The sequence below is a fragment of the Vulpes vulpes genome, chromosome 12 (genome assembly GCF_048418805.1).
Source record: "Vulpes vulpes isolate BD-2025 chromosome 12, VulVul3, whole genome shotgun sequence".
Taxonomy (NCBI): Eukaryota; Metazoa; Chordata; class Mammalia; order Carnivora; family Canidae; genus Vulpes; species Vulpes vulpes.
In genome coordinates this window covers 73,342,266-73,364,014 of record NC_132791.1, presented here as the reverse complement: position 1 = coordinate 73,364,014, position 21,749 = coordinate 73,342,266, and the positions used below count along the sequence as shown (strand labels likewise).

General features: G+C 49.0%; 2 protein-coding genes, 1 long non-coding RNA gene and 5 other non-coding genes across 15 annotated transcripts in view; 2 read left to right on the top strand and 6 right to left on the bottom strand.

The window, feature by feature from the left end:
- Nucleotides 1-292: 292 nt before the first annotated feature.
- On the bottom strand, nucleotides 293-365 carry TRNAV-AAC (transfer RNA valine (anticodon AAC)). Its single transcript has one exon. It is a non-coding gene; the product is annotated as a tRNA-Val (tRNA).
- A 2,820-nt stretch (nucleotides 366-3,185) lies between these two features.
- TRIM41 (tripartite motif containing 41) lies at nucleotides 3,186-15,426 on the top strand. Of its 8 annotated transcripts, none has more exons than XM_072728852.1 (7): nucleotides 4,158-4,280; nucleotides 4,917-6,656; nucleotides 10,523-10,618; nucleotides 12,294-12,524; nucleotides 13,053-13,075; nucleotides 13,353-13,400; nucleotides 13,836-15,426. In XM_072728852.1, the coding sequence occupies exons 2-7, from the start codon at nucleotides 5,847-5,849 to the stop codon at nucleotides 13,855-13,857; spliced, it is 1,230 nt and encodes a 409-aa protein (XP_072584953.1). In that variant the 5' UTR covers nucleotides 4,158-4,280; nucleotides 4,917-5,846; the 3' UTR covers nucleotides 13,858-15,426. The 8 variants fall into 8 exon arrangements, 6 of the variants coding, with proteins under 6 accessions (XP_072584951.1, XP_072584949.1, XP_025844753.1 ...); XM_072728849.1 differs by having other exon boundaries at nucleotides 4,165-4,280; nucleotides 13,273-13,400; XM_072728850.1 differs by having other exon boundaries at nucleotides 3,186-6,656.
- TRNAK-CUU (transfer RNA lysine (anticodon CUU)) lies at nucleotides 3,508-3,580 on the bottom strand. The gene has a single exon. It is a non-coding gene; the product is annotated as a tRNA-Lys (tRNA).
- On the bottom strand, nucleotides 3,967-4,039 carry TRNAV-CAC (transfer RNA valine (anticodon CAC)). The gene has a single exon. It is a non-coding gene; the product is annotated as a tRNA-Val (tRNA).
- A 658-nt stretch (nucleotides 15,427-16,084) lies between the features above and the next one.
- On the bottom strand, nucleotides 16,085-20,715 carry RACK1 (receptor for activated C kinase 1). The gene is made up of 8 exons (XM_025988972.2): nucleotides 20,180-20,715; nucleotides 19,071-19,242; nucleotides 18,391-18,538; nucleotides 18,081-18,176; nucleotides 17,551-17,661; nucleotides 16,996-17,136; nucleotides 16,516-16,626; nucleotides 16,085-16,192 (listed from the first exon to the last, which is right to left on the bottom strand). The coding sequence occupies exons 1-8, from the start codon at nucleotides 20,286-20,288 to the stop codon at nucleotides 16,127-16,129; spliced, it is 954 nt and encodes a 317-aa protein (XP_025844757.1). The 5' UTR covers nucleotides 20,289-20,715; the 3' UTR covers nucleotides 16,085-16,126.
- Nucleotides 18,690-18,768, bottom strand: LOC112912228 (small nucleolar RNA SNORD96 family). The gene has a single exon (XR_003233474.1). It is a non-coding gene; the product is annotated as a small nucleolar RNA SNORD96 family (small nucleolar RNA).
- On the bottom strand, nucleotides 19,836-19,903 carry LOC112912229 (small nucleolar RNA SNORD95). Its single transcript, XR_003233475.1, has one exon. It is a non-coding gene; the product is annotated as a small nucleolar RNA SNORD95 (small nucleolar RNA).
- A 6-nt stretch (nucleotides 20,716-20,721) lies between the features above and the next one.
- Nucleotides 20,722-21,749, top strand: part of LOC112912224 (uncharacterized) — a 71,549-nt gene continuing 70,521 nt past the window's right edge. Inside the window, exon 1 of the long non-coding RNA XR_011995623.1 lies at nucleotides 20,722-20,774. This is a non-coding gene — a long non-coding RNA (uncharacterized lncRNA). The remainder of the gene's footprint in view (nucleotides 20,775-21,749) is intronic.

Below are 21,749 nucleotides of genomic sequence, written 5' to 3'. Positions count from 1 at the left end.
GTACGCGGGGCGGCCCCTGCATTACCCCCGTCTGTCGCTGCCAATACCTCGACAGGACCTGACTTCGACCATGTATTTCCAGCTTACTCCTAATTGCACTTTTTAACATTTCGTGTATGGATGCGGGACATTCCTGCTTTTTGTTGCCTTTTAACCCTCATGGGACAAGACAAGAGTACTGGAAAACTGTAAATAGTATTCATACATATACGTACATACATTCCAAAGGCGGACGGCTGAAGCAGACGAATTAACTTAAGTAGATTGAATTAAAAAGAGCAGCAGCCATTGCTGTTTCCGCCCGGTTTCGAACCGGGGACCTTTCGCGTGTTAGGCGAACGTGATAACCACTACACTACGGAAACACGCTGGCTGGGCCTTCTTCCCTGATCCTTGTAAGATGTGCAGTCATGGGCTCTGCCCGGGCTCCTGCGCTCGACCTGCGAGGCAGGGCCCTGGGAACCCTTCCACGTTGGCCTTGGGTAATGGTGTTGTCTAACTGCCGAGCGTAATCTCTACATAGGTGGTGAAACCAGTCACATTCAGCAATCAAAGCAAAACAGTGAAGGAAAACAACGGGCCTCCCAGCAAGGAAGGCAAATGTGGCTTTGGAGGTTTGAGACCAGATAATTCTCGACATTTTATCTCTTTTAAACAGCTGGAAGGTTTAAATTTTCACCAATTTTGTGCTGGACTGATACTAAAGATCTAAAGGATTAAAGAAATGTTAAATACATTCAAAGAATACAAGATTTGAATATATTTTGTCAAAATGTAGATGTAAAGAAGCCAAAAATAAAATTAGTTTTACATATGCTTTCAAAATAATTGTGTTTCTTCTAAGTTATGTGAAATTATCTACTAAAAATAAAAGGGGAATGGAAATTTATATCAAATTTTAAGTCAATGTCATTTAAATTGAGGTGAAAAGTGAAATTTTGAAATGTAATCAAATCTTTTAAGTATCTTCTAAACATAAAACTAATCAATTCTTGCACTGAACGTCCAGAATTGGGATGAGGCTTAATGCATGGTTATATGTAGACCTTTATATTTACAGATGTAAAATTAGTATCTATGATTTAATATTGCAAAAAAAAAAAGTTCTTTTCAGTGGCCTACGCTGATTGATTCTGGAAGACCTGAGGAGGAGGTTGAGTACTGCTGATGAGGGATCCTTGATGTGATCTGCAACTTGTAAGCCCCTCTCCACCAGAACACAGGGCGGGAGGTCCTCTTGTCCAAGTCTAGTTCTCTGATCAAGGTCACCAGGGGCCCACAGGTGGCCCAATCCATAGATTCCTTACTATCCTCCTTTATTAGACCATATACAGAATTTGACTGATCTGTCCCTCTTTTTTTGCACATCTTAACTCCCTAGGAGTGGATGGAAGCTTCGCTGCTGGCATTACTCCCATTCTAACTCTTCCTTCTTTCTATCCAAGGCTATCTCCCTGGAGAGTCACATTGAGACTGACAGCTTGACCCAACCTTTACCCCCTTCCCTACCTGTGGCTCCAGCAATCACCGCTGTCCCTGAGCTTCAGATCCATGTGTCTTGGACATGTCTTTTTAGACATCTCCCAACCTGTTCAAGATTGAACTCATTACTTCTCTCTCACTTTTCATCCCACTCCTCAGTTAGAAGGTGGAAGAGAGTCAGTAAAGTATTCTTTAGACTGAGAAGGCACGTTAAAAGGGGGAAAAGGAAGCAAGACTCTCCATATTGCTCACACAGGGTTTTATTCAGGGTAACTTAGTGACAGGGAGTATGGGTGTGGACAGACCATCCAAGTGGTGCTGGGCCATTCTCCACAGCTATTCTGTGCCCAGTCCAGACCTTAATCTAGGTGTTATGCAATGAGGGGTTTGGTGTTGAGGCATAGGGTAGTTACCTAAAGTGGTGCCATGTGTGAGCCAAAGGATCTCTCCTAGTTACCTAAAGTGGTGCCAATTTAGGAAAGATCAGAACAAGTCTTCCTACATTCCATGTCACGGCATGCATTAACCTTCACAGGCCTGGAACACCTATTGGGAGAGAGGTCATTTCTCCAGGTTGAAGAGGATGGAGGACCAAAGGGAGGGTCAAGTTTGTCCATACTCCTACACTATCTTTTATCTGTTACTAAACCATCTAAACCAGAGACCCGGGAGCCCCCTCTCTTGCCCAGTTATAAAACGTGCACCTAGCTCCTTCACCCACTTCTCCCATCTGGCTGCTGCCTCCCCACTGCAGTGCTAGCCACTTCCTGTCTAGACTGATTGTGTACCTCCAGTTCCTCTCTTTGATTCAGTCTCACTCCCATCATATGTCTTGCTCATCGTTCCTGAAGGAATCCTCCTGAAATATAAATCAGAGTCCTTCTCCCTCCACAGCCTCCATCACCAAAGAGGGATCCTACTAGCTTCCCTTGTGTTTGTTTCCTTGTGTTCCCTTGTGAATGTCTGAACTGATCAATGCTCCACTCCTTTGTGCTAAGTGCAGTGGATCACTTACCAGAGAGGATTCCAAACTGGGCCTGGCTGGAGGGGCAATTGTGGAAGATGAAAGAGAAGCAGGAATTGTAGCAAAAAGCTCCAGCAGGGATGACCCTAAGCTTGTTGGGAGATGGCAACAAGAAGCCTGTTCTCTTTGGCTTCCCCTTAATGAAATGCCACAGGATCTTTTAGGAATGTTTTCCATTTCCAGTGAAGGTGGTAAAATAAATAAATACCCTGAAACCACAATTTGCCAATGAAACCGTAATTTGCAAACGAATCCACAGTATTTGTGCAAGAGAAAATGTCAAAGTTGAAACTCCTGGCACATAAGCTTATTTAGACCCATTAATTTTAAGATAAGACCATATAAGAGCCATAGTAGCAGTAACTGTCCAGCGAGGCCTGAGTGAGCTTGGATGCTAGGACTGTACCAGCAAATCCGCCTATTTTATAAACTGTCCAATTCCTGTCCAGACTGCCCTTACAGGGTGTCATACTAGACTCTCCCTAATTCGCCTTCCACACACTTCTGAGACAAGGTGATTCAGTCCTTTGCTTAGCAAGTTGAATAAACCAGCTTTACATGACCAGTAGACTTATCCTGTGGTCTGCCATGTACAGGAGGGAGACTACATTCGGAAAACAGAAAACGGGCTGATTTTGCAGAACTAAAAAAGCAGTTCACATAAAGGAACGAATTTCTTTTCTTTTCTTTTTTTTTTTTTATTGGAGTTCAATTTGCCAACATAGAGCATAACACCCAGTGCTCATCCCATCAAGTGTCCCCCTCAGTGCCCGTCACCCAGTCACCCCCACCCCCTGCCCGCCTGCCTTTCCACCATGAGAGTTAGGAGTCTCTCATGTTGTCTCCGTTTCTGATATTAAGGAACGAATTTAAATTGAAGTGATGGAAGAACTTCCTGACAAGACCAGTAAACTGAGGATGTTCATGTTGGGAGGGTCCAAAATAAAGGATATTTTTACAATCCTCTCAAAAATTCTTCCCCCGTCCCCAAAAGAGAGCTGCGCCCAACGTGGGGCTCGAACCCACGACCCTGAGATTAAGAGTCTCATGCTCTACCGACTGAGCTAGCCGGGCACACGGAAAGCCCAGCCTATTCTATCTTAGAAGACTGAAATCCATATGTAGGGATGAAAGAACACTTTGAAATAGAATTGCGCAAACATGGAGCACCCGCTGTGTGTCTGAGTGTCCTGATGACTGGAGCTGGAGGATCGAAGCCCCACGACCCCCCAACACGGGAGAGGTGGCTCTGGAGGCTCCTACCGGCGAAGAACAACAGCTGAACTGAGCTGCGAAACCTGGATTTACACTGAACCTTCACGGAGAGCGCGCTGGTGAGCTGTCCTGCTGCGGTCCCCAAGAAATGGAAACAGACACACAACGCACTGCTCTCCGCGCGACTGCAGCCAGAGCTCTCCGGGGGCCGAAGGGGCGGGGATGAGGTGACCTAGGCCAAAAGGTGTTTCCGCCCGGTTTCGAACCGGGGACCTTTCGCGTGTGAGGCGAACGTGATAACCACTACACTACGGAAACCGACAGCGCGGCCTGCGGCGAATACCAGCTTGAGGCCGCACTGGGCCAGGCCACGAGGCAGAACGAGGCCAGAGCTCCCAGGGGCGGGCGCTCCCGGCGCCAGCGGCCACTCTTCGCGCGGCATGGCCTCACGTGGCTGCTCCCCGACGGGGGCTGGCGGTGCCTGCGGGTCGGCACCCTTCCGAGGAAGCCGGCGTCCAGCGGGGCTCCCCGCGAGGCAGGAGAGTTCCTCCAGAGCAGGGTGAGTTCCGCGCCCGCAGCGCAGCCAACCCGCAGAGGCCGCACACCCCGGGAGTTCTGTACCTGAATTACGTACCCGAGCTGCCCCTGCAGGTTTTCCTTTTTTTCATTAAAGATGGTTTTTTTAAGTCTCAGGTGTTATTTCTGTTGCCCAAATAATCTCTTTGGCAGAGATGCTCTGCGTCTCCGTCTACCAAAGCGGAACCTTCGGTAACAGAGTTAGTTCTACAGTGATTCTCTCAAGTAAAACCAGTAAGACAAACCCAGTTTGAGCCCCTGCCCTGACCGGGCCTCCAGGCAGTTTGGGCGCGGAGCAAGCGTGGCGCGCAGCTCGGAGGATGTGAATGAGCCCACCGCGTGCCAGGCAGCAAGCACACTGAGCGCCCTGAGATTTTACTAGCCCTCCTTTCACAAAAACCTCGGATCGGGTAACCCCTACTTTAATGAGTGAATACAGGGCCATAAGGTCATCCAGTACACACCACCTCCTCCTCTTTTTGCAGATGGTAGTGTAGCTCACACTTCCCAGCATCTTGCTTTTCTCAGCCCACAACATCTTGGAGAGGACCCCCATTTTACAGCTACGAGTATTCCACTGTGTGGAGGTTCGTGTAATTTTACTATTCCTTTGCTGAAGGGCAGCTAGAGAGGCTCATCCAAAGGACGCGACAGTGACCAGACGACAGCGCTGGAATGCGTATGGAAATGCCCGCCGCAGTGAGGAGGATGGAGAAGGTCTCCTGCCCCGGCCCCCATCCGTCTCGGAGGAACTCCGAGGGGCCAAACAACAAAGTCCTCGGCCTAGAAGGGCCGGAAGTACTTGAGGGCGCTCAGCGGAGCCCGCCCCTCCGCTTCCGGCATCGGCTGTGGGGAGTCCCCGGTGCAGTACTCCGTGTTCGGTTAGTAGGATGGCGCCAGGCCGACGCGGTCATAGTACCGAGGGCGGACGGCCGCTAAGCGCTTCCATCCTCCCCCAAAGTTTATCCCTAGTGGCGAGGGATGGGGGAGGCCGGTTCTTCCGGGTCGTCCGCGTTCCCTGCTCCTTCCTATTACAGAGATGTGGGCCTCCATCGTTCTAGCTCTCCTGCCCTGTTCCCGTGTGCCTGCTAGAGCGTCTCCTCGTCGTTTCCTGTCGCCCAGAGGCCCGGGAGGAAAGAAGGGGGCGTAGCGCTACCACGGAGGGAACTTGCGAGCTTGGGAGACGCTCAGACACCGGAAGTGTTGGCAGGGAGGCCGGAAGTGAGGGGGAGGAGCCAGGAAGTGAGGAGGGGCGGGGGCTTATGAGGAGGCCAAGGGAGCGTTGGGACAGATTTGCACTCAGGGCCACCTGAGGGACTTGGCTGTAGCGCTCCGCTCTGTCCCCTCCCCTCGCAGAGACACGGTTGTCGTCTAGGAGTAGGAAACTCTGTGTAGAAGGGTGGGTTGTCGGAGGACCTTCCTCTGCGCTAGAGACAAGGTGTGGAGAGGCGGGGTGGGGGTGGGGCCGGGTCGTCAGGGAGTCTGAGAGGGAAGACCCCCGCCCCCCCGCCCCCCTCCGCCCATCTACACTGGCTGACTGGACACTAAGATGGCTGCCGTTGCCATGGCACCCAACCCTGTGCAGACCCTTCAGGAGGAGGCGGTGTGCGCCATCTGCCTCGATTACTTCACGGACCCCGTGTCCATCGGCTGCGGGCACAACTTCTGCCGAGTGTGTGTAACCCAGCTGTGGGGAGGGGAGGATGAGGAGGACAGGGACGAGTTAGACCGGGAGGAGGATGAGGAGGACGGAGAGGAGGAGGAAGTGGAGGCAGTGGGGGCCGGTGGGGGGTGGGACACCCCCATGCGGGATGAAGACTATGAGGGCGACATGGAGGAGGAGGTCGAGGAGGAAGAGGAGGGTGTGTTTTGGACCAGTGGCATGGGCGGGTCCAACTGGGACAACATGGACTACGTGTGGGAGGAGGAGGACGAGGAGGAAGATTTGGACTACTACTTGGGGGACATGGAGGAGGACCTGAGAGGGGAGGATGAGGAGGACGAGGAGGAAGTACTGGAGGAGGACGAGGAAGAGGAGCTAGACCCCGTCACCCCACTGCCCCCGCCTCCAGCCCCTCGGAGGTGCTTCACCTGCCCCCAGTGCCGAAAGAGCTTTCCCAGGCGGAGCTTCCGCCCCAACCTGCAGCTGGCCAACATGGTCCAGGTGATTCGGCAGATGCACCCAACTCCTGGCCGAGGGAGCCGTGGGGGCGAGCAGGGCATTTGTCCAAAACACCAGGAAGCCCTGAAGCTCTTCTGCGAGGTGGATGAAGAGGCCATCTGTGTGGTGTGCCGAGAATCCAGGAGCCACAAACAGCACAGCGTGGTGCCATTGGAGGAGGTGGTGCAGGAGTACAAGGTGAGAGGAGTAGAAGATGGGAGTTTAGTGGGGGTGGAGAGGAAGTAAGAGGAGCTGGGAAAGGAAACCTGTCCCCTCCTACCCCCAGAACCTCCTGCACTGATGAGCTTATTCTTCTTCTCTAAGCACTTATTGGCATCAAGGTGGGTTAGATTAAGGAGGATCCTGTACACAGACGAAGCAGACCAGTGAAGAAGAGCAGGAAGATTGGTTTCCTCTAGAGAAATTGGGCAAAGCCCAGGTGATGTCACATCACTGGGCTGCATCTCTTGGGCAAAGCCACTGCTGTTTCACACTTCCGTTGCCCCTAAGTGTAGGTGTGCAGGTGGCAGGCCCCTCTGGCTTTACCACCAGTCTCATTTTCCTTTCCTTCAGCCTGTCCTTGACTCAGATGCCTGGAGATGGGAAGGACTTGGGGCCTCAAAGAACAGGAAAGGGCCTTAAGGAATGACTAGTGTCAGATTCAGGTGCTCTGCCACTTGCCTTTTAATGGATTTTTCATCTACCCCATGGTTTGGCTTGGTTCTCTTATCAAAGACTTTTGTTGGATCTGCATCAGCATAATGTACTGACTAGAACTTAACCTTTCCTGAGAATGCAGGAAAAAGGGAGAGGCTTCTTTTTTTTTTTTTTTTTTTTTAACATTTTATTTATTTATTTATTCATGAGAGAGACAGAGACACAGGCAGAGGGAGAAGCAGGCTCCATGAAGGGAGCCCAATGTGGGACTTGATCCTGGGACCCCAGGATCATGCCCTGGGCCAAAGGCAAGCGCCAAACCGCTGAGCCACCCAGGGATCCCCAAGGGAGAGGCTTCTAAGTCAGAAGACTGGGCTGGCTCTACACTTATTCACTCAGGCATCTTTAAAAGTCTTGGAACTTTAATATCTCAAGGATTAAAAGTTAATATTTACTGAACACTTGCTATGTACACCAGGCACTGTACCAAGCACTTTTCAGGAACTGTCTCATTTAAAACTCAAAACAATCCTGTTAAGTTTGATGTGGTTTCTATCCCCATCTTATAGATTAGGAAACAGATTTAAGTAATATACACAGGGCCACACAGATGGGCTTGGTTATGACCCCTTCCCCTGCATCCCTGCACACTGTTAACAATGTCACCACCATTTAGATATCTGTTAGTTTGACTTTCCTGATATGTGATTCTAGTTTGGTTAATACTTTGCACCCTACTTCTGGCCCTTACTCTTTTGGGATATGGGTAAAGATTTGCCTGTAAGACAGCACAGTTAGCACTACTTAGGGAAGGCTCGGACAGGTTTGCAACAGTCCGGGAGGAAGAAGGGGTAGCTCCTATGTGGCCTGTGCAGAACTTTTTTGTTTTATGATCTGTATTTCCACACCTTCTCACACAGTAACGTCATTTAGGGAATCTTATCGTTACCCCCGTTTTAGAGTAGAGAGTCTAGAGCTAGAGTACAGCTAAGACAGATGTAAGGTCTTCTAATGACAAGTAACTATTTCATCCACACAGTGATTGTCCCCATTACTAAGGGAGTTTTCAAAAGTACAGTGGGCCCTACCACTTGAGATTCTGAGTCAGAGACAGGGAGGATATCAGAGTATCTTTAAGGAAGTCCAGCCTAGCATGGGAATCACTGCATTGGTAATATCACCTGCTTTGTAGGCCCTGAGTTGTTTGGGGAGGTTGTGATCTCCTTTTGTCCATTTTTTTTCATCTCCTTTTGGCTCTTAGTTAACTGTACCCATCAATGGGCAATTTGTTAATTGAATGTTGGTGTGGAGTATTCATGGGCATTCCACTACTTCTTCACCCTCCTCCTACAGGACTCTTGTGAAGAGGTTTCTGAAACTGGATTTTAATTTGTGTTAGCCACATCTGTTGTATGCCAGCCCAGAAGAGCTCTGCAGTTTGAGGAGGCCACATAGATGCAAATAATCTATTAGGTGATCAGCAAATATAAATACATAAGTTTCATTATATAGAATTAATTTGAGTGATTCCTTTTCTAACTTATGGGCTATTTTATAGGCAGGTAGTTTATTCCCTTCAAGTATGTACACTAACTAGCACTAGCTTAGAACACTGTTGTTATGTAGAAATATTTCTTTATTGAACAGATAATAATACAAATGAGGTACAAATAAAGTTCCTAAAAAGTTGAGAGTCCTTGAAAATTTCTTTTAAATAGTACTCTATTGGATTTGAGCTCATTAATTTTTTTGTCAGTTATTTAGGAAGAAAAAGTGAGAAATTTAAGCATCATAAATTCTGAATAGAGTTGGAGTAAAGTAGAGAGTAATATTAAAAGACAAAGTTTTTTGTAGTTTATGTTATTTTAACATTAGGGATTGATTGTAATATTTTTAATATAATTTTTTCTACAACCACTTATCCTGTGTAACAACAGCCTTTTGTACCCTGGGTCAGTAACCTTGTGGTTCAGGGGTCATTATAAGGTTGTCATGGGCAGCTTAGACAGAGGTAGAGAATACTAGGTAACATTTATTGATCCTTGCTACATGCCAGACACTGTGTGAAGCATACTGTCCATAAGCTAGATTCTGTTATTTCCAATTCCCATGTAAGATGAAAATTGGAAGTGTGGCTTTCCTTAGGTCACCTGGCTACAGTCAGGTTTAGATTGAAGTCTAGGCTTGAGCTCTCCTGCCCTGTATTGCCCCTCAAGGAAAAGGAAAGAGAAAGGCAGAAGTAGTAGGAGACATAAAAAAGGAAAGAAAACAGGTTGAGCCCATCTCTGGTCTCTAACAGCCTTTTAAAGAAAAAGATTCTGTTACAAGTGATTAGAACAAGAGGTGAAGTGCATATTGGCTGTGAAGGTTAAAACCTTAGGAAGACAGGGGTTTGGGTTTCCATTTAGTAAGTAATTGGGAGAGAAAGCAGATGAACAGGCATAGAAATTAAGTGGGGTTCCTGGGGGCAGGGGGAACGTGTGTTGTGGGGAGTCATACTGGAAAATCATTACAGTGCCTAGGAAGTCTTATAAAGGCTGTATTCATGTTCCTTGGGATGACAAGAAGTTGGGGGCAGGGAGGATCTGGACCGTGGTCAGGTAGCTGGGTTTTAAAGGAAGAATGCCGGGGATCCCTGGGTGGCGCAGCGGTTTAGCGCCTGCCTTTGGCCCAGGGCGCGATCCTGGAGACCCGGGATCGAATCCCACGTCGGGCTCCCGGGGCATGGAGCCTGCTTCTCCCTCTGCCTGTGTCTCTGCCTCTCTCTCTCTTTCTCTCTCTCTCTGTGACTATAATACATAAATAAATAAAAAAAAAAAATTTAATAAAGGAAGAATGCCTTGGGCCAAGTGGAGAAAGGCAATCCCAGGCAGAGGGAACAGCATGGGTAAAAATATGGAGTTACACTTGGGGAAAAGGCAGGTAGTTTTATGTGGTTAAAACCAAGAGTTTGTGTTAGAAAGGGTAAATATAGGAGAAGAGGCTAGAGGTAGTGAGAACCAATGAAGGATCTTTAGCACAGGCACAAAATCATCAGAGAAGTATTTAGAGATGAAAGTCACAAGGAAGATTGCTTATGAGCGGGAGGGAACCATAGGTAGGAACCTTCATTTGGAAGGACTTTGTGTGGTGAGGGGCTCAAGCCAGGTCCACCCTGAGTATGGGATCCTACCTTTAGAGAACACACCTGGGGCTTCTGCACACAAGTGCAGGCAGAGTGTTGGACGCCTTCATTATCATCTAAAGAGAAGCAAGGAGAGGAAGGGAGTATGATGCTCATTTGATGCCCATGCTGGGGATCAGGGTTTGGGCCCCAGTGCACTGCAGGTAGGGGGTGGGGGAGGTGGGCTCTGAAAGCAGGTGCCATCCCCTCCCAGGCCTCTAATCTCCTTTTCCCATTCCCTCAGGCCAAACTGCAGGGGCATGTGGAACCACTGAGGAAGCACCTAGAGGCTGTGCAGAAGATGAAGGCCAAGGAGGAGAGGCGGGTGACAGAGCTGAAGGTGGGTGGATGTCCTTGATAGGGCTGATTGGCTCTGTGGGCAGGGAAGTTGGGCTACCTACTCTCAAAAGTAGTGACTAGATTCCCTGAAACGGGCAACCAAAGTCTAGGAGAGAAGTAGACACCTTCTCAGAATCCTGAAGAGAGAGGGGCTTTAGAAGTAGGGGGCGTGTTTGTTCCTAGGTTCCAAAATGCCTAATTTAGATCTGGTACAGAGAGGTTGGGGCCCTGGCCCAAGGCTGCAAAGCAGGCTTACCACCCAGACACCTCACTCCAGGCCTAGTGCCCACCACACCAGATAGCACAGAGGACAGAAATGGACAAGGAAAATCCACATAACAGCTGTCAGAGAAGTCCCAGGTCCCAGAATAGATGGCAGAGCAGCCCTGAGCAGAAGAAGGGGGGCCAGGGTGTTTCATGGAGGATAGAAATTTGTGAATGTTAGCATTGCAGAGACCTAGTCTTTTCTGGTCCAGTGTTTCTCAGCTGTTTTTCATCATTGATTACTCCTCTCCAAGGAGTATTTTTAGATATTTTTTCCCCAAACATCACCCCCCACCCCCAACTTTGTACCTGTTTTTGTAAGGTCAGCAGGCACTGAGAATGGCCTGGCACTGAGCTTTGGAGACCAAGGCAGGATGTCCTTCTTATCTGACCTCTTTCCTCATTACTCCCATGCCTACCACCCTGGCCAGTGCAGGGGAGGGAGTGGGGGAGGTAGGAGGGGGGTCTTGCCACTTCCTAGGTCTTGTGCTTATCTTTGTCACCTACATGTTAGGAACTCTGTTGCTGGCAACTGCCAGGCACTGAGTGGTGGCATCTGAGATTAGGAGTCAAGGAGTCTTCTTGCCTCTAGCCAGATGCTCAGATTGAGACTCCTGGGGTCCTGAATTACAGAGAGCTGTCAGGATCTGAGTGTCACTGAGGGTGAAACTGACTTCCTTCCCCTCTCTGGCCTGTCACTCTTTGTCCCAAGAATGTCTTTAGCTGATGATATCTGGGTGGAATGTGTGTCCACTATCTGGGATTGCCCAGTCCAGGCAGATAGGGTGTGAGTGGGCAGACGTTTTCTTTCCTTACAAATAGAAGTACCTACAATGATACCCATGATTTTTGTCTCTTGGCTCTTAAAAGTATAAAATGTTATTTGGCCATTTACAAGAAAAGTTGCCAGACTCCTCATCTAGAAGGATTAGGTGACTTATTCTAAGTACCTACTCTGTGGTTGGCACTCTTCCAGGTCTGAGGACCCTGTGACAAATAGAGATAGAGATTATGCAGTGGTGGAAAAGGATGCTAAATATAACATTTCAAATTAAGATTAATGCCATGATATGCAATGATATTTATGGGCATGGCCCTAATTTAGATATGGAGGGAAGGGAAGACTTCCCTCAGGGAATATTTTTAAGCTTAGACCAGACGAACAAATCAAGTTAATTAGCCAGTGTGGAGATAAGTTGGAAGCAGGAGTTCTGTTGAGTTTGAGACTAGTGTGCTGGGGGTGTGGGAGTGGTGCCTGGTAAGGCTGGAAGGTGGGGAAGGGTTTAGGGGCTACTTTCCATTTGGGATGTAGGGCTCCGATACCTTGGATTGAGGGGCAGCAGTTGTAAAATTGGAAGTTTATGTTTCTGTGTGTTGAGGTGGTATCCACCATCCCCTTTGCATCATCCCAGAGCCAGATGAAGTCAGAGCTGGCAGCTGTGGCCTCGGAGTTTGGACGGCTGACACGGTTTCTGGCTGAAGAACAGGCAGGGTTGGAGCGGCGCCTCCGGGAGATGCATGAAGCCCAGCTAGGGCGTGCAGGAGCAGCGGCCAGCCGCCTGGCGGAGCAGGCTGCCCAGCTGAGCCGCCTGCTGGCGGAGGCCCAGGAGCGGAGCCAGCAGGGGGGTCTACGGCTGCTCCAGGTGAGCAGTGCTCCCTTCCCTCTCTCCCCCTCCCACCAAACCCTGTAGTTACTCTGTCAGGCAGTGCTTACTAAACATCTGTCCAGAACTGCCTTTCTTCTCATTGGGAGGAACCCACAATGACCAAAAGGTTTTTTTGAGGCTGGGGAGAGAGTTAATGCCAAGTATGTGGCAGGAGAAAAGAAAGAAGTTTCAATTGTAGATGAGGGTTTTAAAGGAGAGTTAAGAAGAATTTTTGACAGATATCCTGAAAAAGATGACCAAGTCACTTTGTGAACATTGTTTTACTGGGGTTGAAAATTATGCCATTGGTTTTGGAGCAAGAGTTGCTGAATGAATCAGCTGTGTTGAGACATAAGGATGATTGAGCTATATGCTTACTGAGGGCCTTAGGGTGCTTTTTCTTACTCCCTGTTCAAGTTCAGTCGTTTCTCTGGCTGGAATCAGATTGGGAGAAAGGAGCTGTCTCTGTGCAGCTGACTCTCTCTTTGTCTCTTTTTTCCCTCTCCCTCTTTTTGTTATTCCCAGGACATCAAGGAGACTTTCAATAGGTGTGTTGCCACCCTTTATCCTCTGTGACCCAGTGGCATCTGGTTCCCCATCCCTACTTCTGTTGGATATCCCGCTCCTTTCCTTCCCCAGGACCCGAGTTTCTGCCTCCTGGACCCTCCTCTCCTTCCCCTCAGCTTCTGCTCTTCCCTCTGGGAATATCATGGTCCCACCCCCTGCCCCGTCCCCCTTCCTCCAGGTGTGAAGAGGTACAGCTGCAGCCCCCAGAGGTCTGGTCCCCTGACCCGTGTCAACCCCATAGCCATGACTTCTTGACAGATGCCATCGTGAGGAAAATGAGCCGGATGTTCTGTCAGGCTGCCCGAGGTAGGGAGGTCACCTGTACGACCTTCCTTTGCCTTTCACTTCACACACCTGAGACTAGGTTCTGAGGGGGAAGTTGGATCCTGACAGAAGCTTGGGCTGAGGTGGAGCAGGGTACAGGCAGGCCATATGGGGCTTTAAGCCACGAGTAGCTTTTGTCCTAGTCCAGGTAGGTAGTGGTGGGGGAAGAGGGGGAGGGGTAGCAAGAAGAGCCAGGGCCAGAGGGAGGACCTGTCCATAGGAACTCAATTCTGGCCTCTTAGGATGGGGTGGGGTGAGGTCAGCTAGAAGGGGGAGAGAAAAAGTGAGGGGGAAGGCAGGAAGGAGGCAGGAAGGCAGAGGGGAGGACAACAGGAAAGGCCGAATCTTAAAGAGTTTATATTGATTGGGGAACAAGTTGTTCCAGCCCTGGCATATTTGTCCTCCCCCCTTCTCAAGTGGACCTGACGCTGGACCCTGACACGGCTCACCCAGCCCTGATGCTGTCCCCTGACCGCCGGGGGGTTCGTCTGGCAGAGCGGCGGCAGGAGGTTGCTGACCATTCCAAACGCTTCTCAGCCGACTGCTGTGTATTAGGGGCCCAAGGCTTCCGTTCTGGCCGGCACTACTGGGAGGTAGAGGTGGGCGGGCGGCGGGGTTGGGCGGTGGGCGCTGCCCGTGAATCGACCCATCATAAGGAGAAGGTGGGCTCTGGGGGGTCATCTGTGGGCAGTGGGGATGCCAGCTCCTCGCGCCATCACCATCGCCGCCGCCGCCTCCACCTACCCCAACAGCCCCTGCTCCAGAGGGAAGTGTGGTGTGTGGGCACCAACGGCAAACGCTACCAGGCACAGAGCTCAACGGAGCAGACACTGCTGAGCCCAAGTGAGAAACCACGGCGCTTTGGTGTATACCTGGACTATGAGGCTGGGCGCCTGGGCTTCTACAATGCGGAGACTTTAGCCCATGTGCATACCTTCTCAGCTGCTTTCCTGGGCGAGCGTGTCTTCCCTTTCTTTCGGGTGCTCTCCAAGGGCACCCGTATCAAGCTCTGCCCTTGATTAGCCTGCCACCCGCAAGGGCCCCTCTGGTTAGCACTTGGGGGGCGGGTGGTGGTGGAGGGTGGCCCATAAGTTTGGGGGCTCAAAGGCTCCTTCCAATGTTTGTTGCTTCCTGCTCCTTTGACCCAGGCCCGCTTCTCCCTCTAGGAGCCTAAAGAACCCTCCTGGCCTGCAGCTCGGCCTTCTTTCACCTGCAATGTCTGTCCAACAGGTCTGCATGGGTCCCTGATGAGAACAGCTGCTTGGTTTTCCTTCCCTCTGTCCACCCAGGGGTCTGAGTTTTGAGTAGGGGATGAAGGGAGATTTAACTCCATTACTTAACTTCCCTTTCCCTGCTCTTCAACCTTAGTGCCCAGAATGGGGTACTTGGGCAAGATTCAGGTCTGCCCCTATTCCAATTCCGTTTTCTGATGCAAATTTTAACTGAGGGATTTGGAAGCTTTTTGGGGGGAGGCAGGTTGGGCAAAAGGGTAGAGCTGGGTAATAAATGTCTACTCTAGGGGAAGTAGGAGGGATTCAAAATGCCTTCCATCCCCAAATTCTACCTCCATAGACTGGCCACATTTTAGCTTGAGATATAGATTGGTTGACATGATTGAAACTAGATACCATTGTATCACCCAATAAATTATTTTCTCCCCCTTCCTTTTTTTCCAGCACTCAAACTAGGAATAAAGCTCACCCCACCCAACTCCTTTAGGTCTTTTTCACTGCCAGGCTCCTTTCCCCTTTGTTCAGTGGAGTTCCTTGTGTCAGTTTTCAGCCTCATGTCTTTAGTTCTCTCCATTTGGTGAGCCCTGACCAGGAGCCTGGGGACAGGGGTTTGGATCCCCAGAAGAGCCTTGGGTATAATATATTTTTCTAGTAACCCTTTACCTTCTGTCACTTGTCAGCTTTTGTCCTCTACTTTGATGGTAGAGGTCAATTTATGTTCCTGGGGAAAAGGGAAGAGGGGTTGTGTTGTGGAAATAAAAAAGTTTATTTGCTTCTTTTGTGGAGTCCTTTCTTTTAGATGAGCAAAAAAGAATGAGAACAATTTCTTCCATAAGCCAGGCCTAATAAATGATGCATTTCAGTGATAACTGCCTTTTGCACTGGTCACATTTGGGAAGTCCTTTTTTTTTTTTTTAACCTAGTGCAATCTTATTTCCATATTGTGATATTCACACACACACCCCTCTGAGTGACCCAGTTTTTTAATTGGCACCCTCCCTCTTCAGGATACAGTTAAAGATCATCTGCTGATCACTGCTGTTTTGTGTATATTAATGCTCTGAGGCTTTAGGACTACAGTTTTCCCAAGACTCTTGACATTTCCCAATTCTGAGATTGTATCTTGCTGAAATACCATGATAAAATTGAAGGAAAAGGAAATGGAAGATCTCTATAGGCTATTTCAAGAGTATATTACTTAGCTAGCCACCACTTGAGCAAAAGCCAGGTGTGATTAAGAGTTCAAAATACTGTGTTTTATAATACTGCTTTGAGGAATTATCTGTTCAATTATTTATGTCATAAAGCTAGAACTGAGGTTTTACTATTCCTAAAGAACATTTTCTGCAAACTTAGAGGATTTATACCTGAGACACAAGTCGTTGTGATGCAATACAGCATTAGAAGGTAGCTTATCAGAGAAAAACAAACAAGTCAGAAAACCAATGTTTTATTCCTAAAGTTCTGCCATTATTTCTAGCGGGTGCCGATGGTCACCTGCCACACACGCACCAGGTTGTCGGTGTAGCCAGCAAACAGAGTCTGCAAGGGAGAAAGGACAGCGACAGGTCATGTCAGAGTCATAGAACTCTGCATTTCTAGTAATAAAGATGGCCTTTTAAGATCACCAATCCTTGAACCATCAGGTTGTAGGTGGTATGTATTCCAAGAGAAGGGAACTAATCACTGCTAGATCAATCAATTTTCCTTCCAATGCCAGGTCATGTACTCTGTTCACTGACAGTTAATCTGGTCCTCCCAAATCAACCTGGCTAATTTTATCATTTTACTTTATGGCAAAGACACACCAAGAATAAAGGAAGAGAGAAAAGGTAGAAGCCAAGTCACTTCAGAGACTCACTTACCTGGCCATCAGCAGACCAGGCCAGAGAGGTACACTGGGGTGGCTCTGCCTTGCTGCTGGTACTGATAACTTCTTGCTTTAGTTCATCTACAATGATCTTGCCTTCCAAGTCCTGGGGAATGGGCAAAATCAGGATAAGGAGGGACTCTGCTACAGGCATCCAGTTGGGAGTAGAGGCTGAGTATGTTACTGAACAGCCTAAAATACAGGAATGCCTTCCCCCTGCTCCCAGAACAGTCTAGATCAACTTGTGCTTAAGTTGAGTAAGTTGTCATCCCCCTTAGTAGACAAGTGTCTGCCACCACTGCAGATCCCAATCTTGGAAAGCTGTTACCTTGCTCTTCCTGGATCTCCACTGCTAGCCACATGGTTAGCAGGTATTCAGAAAGCTCAAATCCCAGCAGTGACGGATCAGGAAATCACAACATTACCAGGACTCAGTACAGCCAGGTGTTCAGCCTTAACTGTAGCCCACACTCACCCAGATCTTGATGCTGGGGCCCGTGGCAGCACATAGCCAGTATCGGTTAGGACTGAAGCATAGGGCATTGATGATGTCTCCACCATCAAGTGTATAAAGGTGCTTGCCTTCATTGAGATCCCACAGCATGGCTTGGCCATCCTGGGAAGACAGGAAAGGTGAGTCAGGGCAATATGAAACCCATTGCAGTTGTTAATCTCAACTGCCTCAAAAATTCTTTTATTACTTAACAGTCCCCTTTCCCCTGCAAACTTCCCAAAAGCTAATGAATGATTCAAATACCAATATTTATCTCTGAATGCCTTTCCTTTAATGCAGGGCACCTCACCAACCCTACGATGTCTCTGACAACTTCTAAATCAGTTCTGAAAAGAACAGTTTCAAGAAACCAGCTTTACTGAAAACAATCTTTTTCTTTAAAACAGTATGCCTTATCTCTGTCATTTCCAGGAAGCAATCTTAAGAGATATTTATTCTTGGTTGCTACCTCAATATCTTAAGTATTCTTTTTAAAACAGTCCCTCACTGAGTAGTAAACTTCCAGTTTCTGAATACCTTCCCTCCAGAAGCACAGAGAGATCCATCTGGAGAGACGGTCACGGTGTTCAAGTAGCCTGTGTGGCCGATGTGATTGGTCTTCAGCTTGCAGTTTGCCAGGTTCCATACCTAGGTTTGGAAGTGTGGGGGGTAAAAGGTGAAGAATCTGGCTCTGAACCAACTGGGGTCAGGACTGCTCAGGACAAAAAGGGCATGATTTACTTAATTTAAAAGCATTCCAGGACAGGGTGACCATTTTTCATTCTCTCAGTAACAAAAATGTTAAAAAGAATTTGTCTTGGTCACCTAAGGGACAATCAAGATTAAAAAAGGTAACAAATGTTCTATGTGTTGCTTTACGAGGGACACTGGGCTTCATGAGCTTCTTCAGACCAAATATCAAAAACCACTGGCCTGTACTTAGAAGAGTGCAACAGGAAAAGTGAACCGAGGGACAAAGCTTTCAAACTTAGATCCTATGACCACCTGAGAGGCAGTGGGAGAACATTCTGGCTGGTATAGGCCCTATACCCTGGCTCCAAGCTCACCTTGACCAACTTGTCCCAACCACAGGAGACAATGATGGGATTGCTGCTATTAGGTGAAAATCGGACACAAGACACCCACTCTGAATGGCTCTCGTCCTGCAGAGGATGGAAAAGAAATTAGAGAAAGTATCCTGTCTCCATGAAACCAGAACCTCACCTTCCCTCAGTTACATGGAAGTGTTCACAACCCTAGAACCCAAACCATTAATATCAAGAACTCCCTTTATAGAGTCCAGGCCAGGCTTAAAATCACCTTAAGGCCAAGGTTAAGAAGGGTGGGAGAGAAGTTTCTACATGTGCCTTCAGTTACCTGTACGGTGTACTTGCATACACCCAGGGTATTCCACAGCTTGATAGTTTTATCTCGCGACCCAGAAACAATTTGCCGGTTGTCGGAGGAGAAGGCCACACTCAGCACATCCTTGGTATGCCCTACAAATCTGCGTGTGGTGGTACCCCTGAGGAGGAGGACGTGGTCAGTCTCTAGATGCCTCAAACACATCAGAATGTTTCCCTGGTCTGTTCCTGTCTCACTGGAGCTGCCATTACTCACATGACCCTGGACATGGGTCTGATCACAACAGGCCCATGGTTGAGCATATGTGAGAGTATCCCTTCAGAATTGCAGGACATGTCCTCACTCCCACGTAGGGATTGGCTGACAATGTCATCTGTCATCACTGGGATGCTCATTATGCCCGGCCATCCAAGTACTGAGCTCCCAAGATAAAACATGTTCAACACTTGCCTACTCCCAACCACAATATGTGGTAAAACTCAACCAGCCCACTCCTCTAACAATTCTGCATAACTAATTAAACCAGCAAGGACAGAAGCCAAACAATCCCAACTACCTTTTCTAGGTACTTTCTTGCCTTAAGTACCCACAATGAACCTCAATCTCCCTTGGAAACCACCGCCCAACAGCATCTACCTCATTTTTGCCTAGCCTTTGCCCAGTGTCCCAGAGTTAAATGAGCAGCTACTTGCGTTGTGAGATCCCAGAGACGAAGGGTTCCATCCCAGGAGCCTGAGAGGGCAAACTGGCCATCTGAGGAGATGACCACATCACTAACAAAGTGGGAATGACCCCGAAGAGCACGCTGTGGGATGCCATAGTTAGTCTCATCCCTAGTCAGCTTCCACATGATGATCGTCTTATCTAAGGAGAGGTAAAAAAGAAAACCCAGTGAGTTAACAGCCCACTTGCTGACCTACTGGATAATCCAGGATCCCTCAGTGTCACCGGTGGACTTAAAAGTAACAAATTAAGGACTCTCAAGGGGGAAGAACTACAGGGTGAGGGCTGTTACTAGTCAAGGCCAAGGTGATTGGCTATTCAAAAAAGATTCAAGTAGAACTAAGCAATGCCACGAAAATTAAACTCTGGTGTGCAGAACTTTAGCATATTATGGACGCCCCTTTCTGACAGATCAATTCAACATCTTGGAGTCTGATCTGAGGTGAAAAAGCATAAATACTGCTGCTTGGCTGTGGGATTCCTACAATAATTAATGGCTGGATTCGGAAAAATTGCTTTACATCCTACCCGACTGGATGCTTTCACTGAAACGTGTTAGTAACAACAAGCTTTCCAATTACTCTCCAAACATGATCCTAGCCTCAGACTATTTTTTTAATAGTGTGGGGGCCAGCAAAAGGCACAAGAAGCCTCCGAATGCTGCCAGGTTCAGTGAATGAAAAGAAACGAGGGGAGTTCTTGCAGTCTATCCACTACCCACTAAGCACGGGCCGGAGCTCAGAAACAGCCTCTGGTTCTCAGCACAGGCACTCAGATGGCATGTTGGCATCATCACCGCTCCGCCCGACCCCGTATCTCCTGAGCACACTCAGCTACACACATCTGCGAGAAGATGGGCAAGAAATAAAACCCCAACCCTGCAATCCTCCTGGCGACCACGAGCTGACCTAGGTCTCCGTCTCTGCCAAGCGGGGATGGTTCGCGGGTTTATCCAAGCTGAGGCCGAGGCCCGGGTCCGCATGCCCCAACTCACACCCGGACGGAGTATTCCAAGATGCCAAGCGACACGCGCAACCCACTTATCCCTCAATCCTTTGCCCCGCACATTAGCCCGTACCTCGAGAAGCAGACAGTATCATGTCTGGGAACTGGGGAGTGGTGGCGATCTGAGTCACCCAGCCATTATGGCCCTTGAGGGTGCCACGAAGTGTCATCTGCTCAGTCATAGCGGCGGCGAGAGCGAGTGTCGCCGCGGCGACAAGGATGGAGATGGATAGTTCAGAAAGACTAGCAGCACAGCCGCTCCCGACAATGCCCTCCAGAGGAAAAGAAGGAAAAGGTCCCCGCCGGAACCGGAAATACCCTCCCGTTCGAGCAAAAATGGCGGCCCCCGTTATTGACTCCTGTTTAAGATGGCGGCGCCACGTAAGTCAAAAGGCGAGATGAAATGGCAAAACTTCACGGTCACCTCCGCCATGCAACATAATTTGGCAGTGCCATGCCAAGTCGTTCTGAAACCAACTCCACCAGGTGTTTAAAAAGGCCCCTCAAACTCCACTGAGGCGTGATGTATAACACGAAGAGGGGGCGGGCACAGACAGCATGTTCCCGGAAGGACCGTCCGGCGCCTTCCCTGCCCCCAGGTGGCACAGCGCGAGCCCCGCCTTTTCCGCTTGGTCTGGAGGGCCGGGCTGAGGGAGCTCAATTTCGAGGTGAGAACTGCGAGTAACGGTAAGGAATATGAGAAACATGGTATTCAGTTTTTGGGATACACCGTACTTAGGTGAGCTAGTAAACTCTGACTGATTCCCTTCGCGGAGGGCAACTCCTCCCTGGAGAGGTTTTTGCTTCGAGGGAATTGGCTGAGGCACTCCCTGTCCGGAAGGACCTAGTCCAGGCAGAAGTAAACACAGGAACAGGTTACGGAGCGGAAAACCGGGGAGGAACGAACAATCGGCCCGTGGGCTGCATGTCCGTCCCCGGCTCCCACCTGGGCAGGAGCGCGGAGAGCCGACGCCGAGACGGAGAGACCCCGAGGGCAAAGGCCTCCGGGTTCTGACTTAAGGCTCTCGAGTGAAAGCGGGCTCTGAGCCTCACCGCCTCTCAGGCAGGTCTGCGGGTCTGGGGAGCCCAGGCGTGCCCCTAAGGAGGTTCCCCCTGCCTGGGACACCGTGGATCAGGGTTCCCAGGTTGCCTACCGGCCTCCTATTTAGCCGCATGGTACGTGAATATGTAGTGCCTCCTTGATACCTGAGAGACGGTGCTGGCAGGCAGCGCTCCTGTCACACATTTTTTGAAGGGAGAGAGTCAGACCAGGGTGGTACCATTCGCTATCATCTAAGCAAAATAAGGGGGAGGGGATTATACATAATAAGTATTGTATTTATTTTCTGTTTGTAACATGTATTAATTTTAGTTTCATATCTGTGAAATGAGGTTGGAAATAATAGTACCCACCCAAAATGGTGTTGAAAAGAGTAAATGAGTTATGATAGGTAAAGGGCCCAGAACAATGCTTGGCAGAATAAATGCAGGCAAACTTAGCACCTCTTGGGTACCAGGCCCTGTTTTAGGTCTTGAGGGATACAGCTGTGAGCAAGAGGGGGGTGAGGACCAGGTTTTTTTTGGAGTTTACATTTGATGGAGTGAGGGGGAAGGAAATTGGAGCAAAGATAGGAAGAAGGAGA

What these genes read in the sequence shown, in the direction of transcription:
- RACK1 (XM_025988972.2), bottom strand. Translation starts at nt 20,288, where the DNA reads ATGACTGAGCAGATGACACTTCGTGGCACCCTCAAGGGCCATAATGGC. An exon ending in TCTGTGCTTCTGGAGGGAAG is followed by an intron (nt 17,137 to 17,550) that starts GTATTCAGAAAC and finishes CTGTCTTCCCAG; the next exon opens with GATGGCCAAGCCATGCTGTG. An exon ending in CCTGGTCTGCTGATGGCCAG is followed by an intron (nt 16,193 to 16,515) that starts GTAAGTGAGTCT and finishes TCTCCCTTGCAG; the next exon opens with ACTCTGTTTGCTGGCTACAC.
- TRIM41 (XM_072728847.1), top strand. Translation starts at nt 5,847, where the DNA reads ATGGCTGCCGTTGCCATGGCACCCAACCCTGTGCAGACCCTTCAGGAG. An exon ending in GGCGGGTGACAGAGCTGAAG is followed by an intron (nt 10,619 to 12,260) that starts GTGGGTGGATGT and finishes CTGTGTGTTGAG; the next exon opens with GTGGTATCCACCATCCCCTT. An exon ending in GTTCTGTCAGGCTGCCCGAG is followed by an intron (nt 13,401 to 13,835) that starts GTAGGGAGGTCA and finishes CCCCTTCTCAAG; the next exon opens with TGGACCTGACGCTGGACCCT.